Source organism: Oryzias latipes, chromosome 10 (assembly GCF_002234675.1).
Source record: "Oryzias latipes chromosome 10, ASM223467v1".
NCBI lineage: Eukaryota > Metazoa > Chordata > Actinopteri > Beloniformes > Adrianichthyidae > Oryzias > Oryzias latipes.
Window position 1 is genome coordinate 27,863,791 of NC_019868.2, and position 7,924 is coordinate 27,871,714.

Consider the following 7,924-nt stretch of genomic DNA (forward strand, 5'->3'; position numbering starts at 1 on the left):
AACTGCAACTACAGCGAAGAGAGAAAACGGCTTCAAGATCCCAAAACCATCGAGGCCTTTCTTTTTCTCTCTCGGTGATCCTGTTTGACATCAAAATCACAGCCAGCTGGTCCACATGCTACACATGGAGGACTCAGATGAGGACTCCTGGAGTAATCAGCATCCTGCTGGTTTGTGGCTCCTTTTAAAACAAGAATCAAAATCCAAAATCCATCCTGTTATTTTTTAGCTTTTTCAACCATCCTCCACCCGAAGAGCTTGGGCTCTGTGAAACATCTGAGCAGATCATAGATGATGTGTCCAGGATTGACCTGCCTTCAGCCTCCTGGTGTTTTTCCTGCCTGTTCATGGTGTGTCTTTAGCTTCTTCCTGGTGTTATTGTCACTCAGAATTGCTGTGGCTGCTCTTAATCTGTATGTCTGATTTCACTGCAAAAATGAAGTTTCTAACCTAGAATTATAATCTTAAATTTAGTCCAATAATCATTTAAAACTTGTTTTAAGAATAATTTACTATGCAAGAGAAGAATTCATTAGATTATTAATCTTGTTACAAGATTATTAGTCTTTTATTTCTTACTTAGTTTTATAAAGGCTAAAATTAGTCATTTTACATGTACAACAAGATAAATTACTCGCAGTGGCTTGAATTTTTATTTTGTGACCACTTTTAGCTGTAAAGACTTGTTTCAAGACCTAGTAACATGTGGACTTGAACACTGCAACAGCAACAAAGCTGTTAAGAAAAGTAATATTGCTATACCTGTTCTGTAACCCTTGTGCTATCCTAGGCACTTTAACATTAGGAGTTGGGTCATCTAGACCCACTAGACAGTGCTCTGAACCTTTTTTCTTCAATGATTTTTGATCTTCACTGGTGTCCATGGATAACATGAAATCTTTCCACCTTTGTCATGGTAGGGAGAACATGTCAATGGAAGGGGGGGGGGGGGTCATCTAAGATAGATAGAAAAAGGGATAACCCTTGTGCAAATCAGTAACAGAACACAACTGTCACAAAACCTTCCAATCTTTCCTGTAATGTGTTCCAAATTAATTATTTCTGAGACAAGGCCCAACTCCTTCTCATGTAAAAATATATGGGATGCTCTGTGCTGATATCATTTTGACAGCATTCAAAAAGCTGATTATGGTTGACAAGTGATTAACAGACATTTCTGAAGTTTAGTTTAGATGACCATTGTTTAAAAAATGTGCTTTGACTCAAACATAATACACATATGTCTAAACAACCAAGATAAATAATTTTAACAGGGAGATGCAAAGGCAGTGTTGCTTAGGAATTACAGTTTTCTAAGGAAACAATGGCTTAAATCGTTTCAGATGCTGTTCAATCAGATTTGTAAGTCTTAATACGCTCTGCATTGGTAAAACGGGTGCAAAAACAATCTGGACTATCTCAAAGTCTGAAATAACATGAACATACTGTACTCCTTTTCCTCCTGCGGTCAATACCAGCTAAGGAGGGAATGGGGGGACGGGAGGGTTTCATAAATAACACAAAATTTATTTTCCCTAGTATTACCATACAACAATAATAGAGGTGAGTTTTAAAGTAGTGTGTATAATATCTTCTAATTACATCATACAACTTTGTGGACAAAGGTACATGTTTTGCGGTAACCCTCTCACCCCCACCCCCCTCAAGTCATTTGGTTGCGCCTGTCCTGACGGTTGGAAAGAGAGGGAAAAGCAGCAGCCACTTTGAACCAGACCCTTCTGATAGCCTGTTCGGTAAGTTTTTCTGAGACTATTTTTATTTTATTAAATATTATTACTTCACTCAATGTGAACAAATATTGTTCCCCGAAGCCTAATGACAGCTAGGTATCCAAGCTAGTCGACAAGTGTGACGAGGCAGCCAGTAGCAGAGCGGCATTCCGTCTCCTCTAGGCATGTTCGTATGACCTAGCTTAGCCACCAGAATTTCTTCCATTTAGAGGAACGCGAGGCTGCAGTGTTTTCTCCGTTTTATGAATGAGCGTCACTAGATCGGTGCGTACTATACATGCAGGCTAATATTTTTTGTTGTAGTTATCTTCACCTCCCGGAAATTTAATCAGTAATCAAAAGCGAGCAGGTGCTGTTCCCTCCGTTTGCAAGGCTCCGTCCAAGAAGTGAATGCTGGGACATGAGGTCATGTGACAGGTTTTGAGTAAACTGATAGGCTGCAACCAATGTCTACAAACATAAAGGAGCAAACGTAGCTTAATGAAATACTATTGGATTGTGGTATAAAATAATAAATAAATAAAACTGCAGTTTTATTATTGTTTTATTTATTTATAAAAATCAATAATGACTTTTGAAAGTACTTCAAAGTATTTTTACACATAGAGCCACATGATAGTTCAAACCCAGGAAACGAGTCTGGAATCTCTCTTATTTATTAACTTGAAAAGTTAAAATGTAAAAGGAAAATAGTGTAAATAGGATATCTTTTTCCAAAGGTTTTTTTGGTCAGCTAAAAATGGATCATTTTATAAACATATATGCCATGAAGAAGATTTCAGTGTTTACTCTGCCTCACAGCATCTGTTTAGCTTAATTGAACTGTACAATCTTTTTGGTTATATTCGTAATTACTTATTATTTGTTGATAATGAAGTAAAAATGGATTTGATATCAACCTTAATTCATGTAGTTCTCTGACTAGCTTTGCAATGATACCTCCCTTACTTGGATTAGACAAGTTATGGGAAGGTTATGACACTAAGAACTCGTATCTTTGATTCAGATCGCAAATATGTTGTTGTTTTGCTGTTTCCTTCAGGAATAAAATTATGCCCTCTATGTGATCACTTAAAATGCTTTACCTTTTCTTATTTTTTTGACCTACCTTAATTATCCTTATACCATTGGATATTGATATTGTTGATATTGAGACATTACAGCTATTGTTGTTTACATTTACATTGTAAACAAGCTTTTATATACAGCAGTGTAAGATGCTTTCTCATTTATGTTGCTCTAATAAATAATGGAAGTATAACAGTTCATGTCGGCTAAAACCCATTGTATAATTCAGAATATGTCTGATATCTTCACTGATTTTTATTTTTCATTTTGGCAGAAACGGATAGCCTCGATAGATGTATAGAGAACCAAAACCAAACCAAGATGCTGTCTGCCAGATCCTTGACCTCGGATTTCAGTCAAGAAAAGCCTTCATTGAAAGTGATGTCCTAAAAGAAGATGATAGACCTACAAAGATTCTGGAGGCATATCCATGTTTCAAGGAGCTTCATCATGTAAGCAATTTACTTGTGTTTTTGATTGGTTGTTCCCCCCACCGCCCATCTTTACTAAGGAGGCATTTTTGTATGTTACTTGTGTTTTAGGTGATGGAGGAGCTGCGGTGGATCCAGGATATGGGAAACGGCAAATTCAGATGTCAAGTACAGGACAGATGGGAAGACTTCTGCTCACTAGTGCAGTTTTACAGAGTTTGGAAAAAAGTGTTGAAGCCTCCCATGAACTTAAGTGGAGGTAACTCATTTTACTGTCTTTTTTTGCATAATGGTTTCAGAGGTGTTGGTCAGAATTGCGTTGTTATTATGCAAACTGATATTCAATTTAATGTAAACTCAACATTAAGCTGAAAATGAAGTTAATAACTGAGTTATTCTATTATATTGTTCTATTTTAGTTGAACACAACGTTGCACTCTTCAGAGCACTCCCAACGCTTTTCCCATCTCCAACTTCACCCCTTAAGAAACTGGCACATGCTAGTGAAGCATTGCTGCATGTTCTAGAGGTGAGTTTTTGTTCCCATTTGAAACTTTGATTTTGTGCTTGATTTTTGTTTGTCTCTGATGGTCTGTAATAACTGTGGGTAGAGACTGGAAGGAATAATGTGAGGATCCCAGCATTTATTTCTGTTTTTTTTTCTGCCACTAGATATGCAAAATGGTGTTAATGACACCTAAAAAGCCTAAATACAAGCATCTACAAAAATTATATTAATTTTCAAAATGGCAAATACGACCCTAGTGATGTTTCATTATTACTAACAAAACATTTTTAGTAAAAGTTACAACATAAACTGTTTTACCCTAATTATTTTTATCTTTAGCCAACAGATGATCCTGCCAAATACCTGGAGAAGAGATCTTTCTCCAGCCCGGTGTTGCTCTTTGATGGGTCCTGCTGTCTCGTGGCAAGTGGAGAAACTCCCATCACCACCTTTGCCAAAGAAGATCTTGGCCATAGGTTGTTTTATCTGTTGGCTTACCACTACACCTTCCATCTTACCCATCCCAAGTTTGTGGCAACCCTACTTTGTCAGTCAGACAGAAATATTGAAGGACAATATTCACGAGCGGGACACCACAAGTTCATAAAAAAAGTTTTGGCAGAGTGAAACGTTTTTACTGAGTGGTAGAGCTCTCACGGTGAGAAATGAATGCCTTGTTTGGTGATGTTAACCAGAGACACTCTTTTTCTTATTTCTCTTAACCTCAGATTATTTACTAGTATGGCCTGCATCAGCGTTCATTAAGATTTAGCTGTAAACCTATGTTAAATTTTATGTTGAAATGCTTCAAGCAGTTCTTTGTATTTGTAGAAGCAGAAGTATTCTATGTTAACAGTGTATTCAAAGCAATTTTGAAAAAAGCAATATAAATAAATATTGTTAAGTATACTAATCCTGTATGCTTGTATTTTTCTTGTCTTGGTTTGAGCTACAAAAGCTAGTAATTACACAATACTAGCTTTAATTCAGCTAGCAATAAGTCTTAATTCTAGTATAATAACTCTTGAATTAAAAGCATATCTTCTTACGGTTATCTAGTTTTAGGGTCTTTTTACTCAAAGTGAGTAATAAACAACTGTCAAAGAAGAATTTATAAACTAGTTTTGAGACTTTTTTACCTAAAAAATAGTGCTTGAAATGAGTATTTTACTACTAATTTTGAGTTGTTTCTCTCTTTCTAAAAGCCAAGATATTTTTTCTTATTTTAAGATATCTTATCAAGTGAAATTATCTTACCCCACTGGCAGATAATTTCACTTGTTTTAAGACAATATAATCTAAAAATAAGTCTAAATTTCTTGTATTTAGACAGTCAATTTTTGCAGTGTTGTTAGCCATCACTATCTTCTTGGTTTGCATTGATGGTCCCAGATGATCCCTCCACTTTGGTCCATCCTGACTGCAGGACCTTAGAGCTGTGAATGCATGTTCCTGCATCTCAGAGCACATTATGGAACTTCATGTACTTATAGCTGCTGGCATGTTACGCCCCTCTGTGCAAACATCCATCCATCCATTTCCTAAACCCCATTAATCTCTTTTGGGGTCACAGGGTTGCTGGAGCCAATCCCAGCTGCTGTTGGACGAACGTCTGGCAGTCAATCCGGGGAGACCTACAACCACAAACACTCGCATTTACACCTGAAGGACATTATTTATTAATTTTAAATTATAAATTTACCCACGAAATGTTTAAAACCGAGAAGAACATGGAAACTCCACACAGACAGAACCCGTTTGCGATTTGAACCAGAGCCTTCTGCACCACCATGCAGCCCCAGCAGGAAGTGAAAACTTCTCATTGATAGTTTTAAACAGATTTTTAAAGTGGGAGTCAATGAGAAACAGTTCACCTTTTGAAACCTGCCTCCAGTGGTCGTTTGAGGAACTGCAACATGTTCAGAAGACAGGAGCTTTGTCAGCATCCAGACGAGGGAGTGGAGTCTCTTCGGGTGTCTTGTCGCACTCCAGCTCTTTCAACCTTAAGCCTGTTCTTTCAAACACCACCAATCAGGAAAAACTGAACACAAAATTGATTCTATGACGAAACCTAATCAGCTGTTTTCTTTCATCTGGGCAGAGATCAATCATCGATCTTGTCTGGTTTGGCAGATCCCAACTTCTATTGATCTTTCTGTCCACAGTTGTGACTTGCATATGTGTTGTTTCCATCAGCAGACCACCTTTTTGGATGTGTTTACACTCACAAAACAGCTGTCTCAGACACAAGAAGGTTTTCCTCTAGTGTCGTACCTGCTCTGCAGTCGATCCAGCACTTCTGCATCTTAGAACATCGTTTCCCCTTTCCTGCTTTACTGTCGGGCCATTTATCGCCGTCCGCTGTTTATCGTAAAATGACTGTGAAAAGGTTACAACATGTGTTGTTGTGGAAATGATGAAAGCGCTGCCAAAACCAGTCTGGAGGTCTCATCCTGTATTCACATCAGAGTGGCGGGGAGTGTCAGTGGCGGGGACTGTCTCCCCTCTCCCCCGCAGATCAGTCGAGTGTCTTTTCAAGGAGCACACGCCTGTTGAGGAAGGCCAGATGGCGCGATCAGCTGGAGCTCAGCGTGAACGGGGCCTGTCTTCATGCAGATCCCTCCGTCGCCTAATGCTTGCTTGGATCTGAGTCAACTTGCACTGCACTCGCAGGATCAAAGAGGATATTTTCAGGAACCCTGATGTCCAAAAAAAAAAAGAAAAGAAAAAAAGGTGTCTAATTTCGGCTTCTTGTGCACTTTTTGGGGGTTTTGGAAGACACGAGTTGGAGGTCAAGCACACGGCTGAGCCAGCATTTGGAGGACTTTCTCTAGCAGAGCTGAGCAGCAGCTTGTGGATCTGTGCATCGATGCCTCCACTGAGAGCCACAATCATCACAGCTACCATAAACTAGTCATTTCTCGCTGATGTGCTGTTTTTTTACACAAGCTCAAGTTAGTTGCAAGTTAGAAGCTGACATAAGTTACAAATTCTGCAGTACGTCAAACAGCTGCTGGAGGCAGTGTTTAAAAGGGAAGAACTTTCTGCTGGCTCCCATCTTAACGGGTTAAATTTACCCCAAAAATGAATTTATTATGACAGAATATTAGTGTCACCACAAGATGAATAAATAAATACATTCCCATGACTAAAGTCTTAAAATATGAGAAAAAAGTCCAAATGTTTACGAGACTAAAGTCGTTAGGAGAAAAATGTTTAAAAAGTACGAGAAAAAATTCATGGAATTACGATTTTATTCTGTAAAATTACTGCTTATTTCTTAATTTTTCATTATTTTACTCCAGTAGAATAATTACATTTTTCTTTTAAATGTACAACTTTATTCTCGTAAGATTTTGACTTTTTCTCATAATTTCACGACTTTATTTTCATAAAATTACAACTTTTTTCTCATAAATTCACCACTGTATTTTTATAAATGTATTAATTTATTTTTATGGTGGCCCTAATACTAGGTTGTTGGCAAAAAAATAGATCACGTCCATTATTTTATAATATAATTTAAGCAGATATTGAATGTCTCCATCACTTGGGTTTAATATTTTGTCCTTCCCAATTCCCTTTTTTCAAAAAGTTGTTAACCTTTCAGAGCTTTTTCTTTAATGTTTTATTTACTACTTTAAAATTTGCTCTAATGAATAATCGTTCAAAGTGTTTAGTGTGGTAATGCTTGATACCCATCCTTTTAGTACAACCCCTACTTTGTTTTATTTTAGATATGTTCTATTATAACACACATTGAAGTTGAAACTGTACAATAAGCTCAAGTCCGAGTCGTAAATTCGTCTTTTTTTCCTGCAAAAGTAAAAAAAACTAGAGATCAAACAGGTTCCATGTTTTATAATAAAGATCAAATATGTAGAAACAAAAATAAAAATGGGGAAATCTCCAAAGCAAAGCAAAGACAAGGACAAAATAAAAATAAAATATTTTTAAAAAGTGTCAGATCTCCATTAAACTATACTGTACAATGTTCCAATGATTTTTTTTTTCCAGAGGTATCACCATTATGTTAAATTCATGTTAAAGTTGGAATGAAAACTATACTATTGGGCTGGATCTGTGTCCTTCCTATGTTTTTGTAAACAGTCAATGTGATTGGCAAATGGACCAGCGGGCTTAGAAACTACTAAGGGTTAAGGTGG

At 37.2% G+C, this 7,924-nt stretch overlaps 1 protein-coding gene across 1 annotated transcript; it reads left to right on the forward strand.

The window, feature by feature from the left end:
- Positions 1-1,504: 1,504 nt before the first annotated feature.
- LOC111948041 lies at positions 1,505-4,676 on the forward strand. Its single transcript, XM_023959391.1, has 5 exons — positions 1,505-1,754; positions 3,094-3,271; positions 3,362-3,509; positions 3,670-3,779; positions 4,098-4,676. Exons 2-5 carry the CDS (start codon positions 3,113-3,115, stop codon positions 4,383-4,385), a joined length of 705 nt encoding a protein of 234 aa, XP_023815159.1. The 5' UTR covers positions 1,505-1,754; positions 3,094-3,112; the 3' UTR covers positions 4,386-4,676.
- Positions 4,677-7,924: the final 3,248 nt, after the last annotated feature.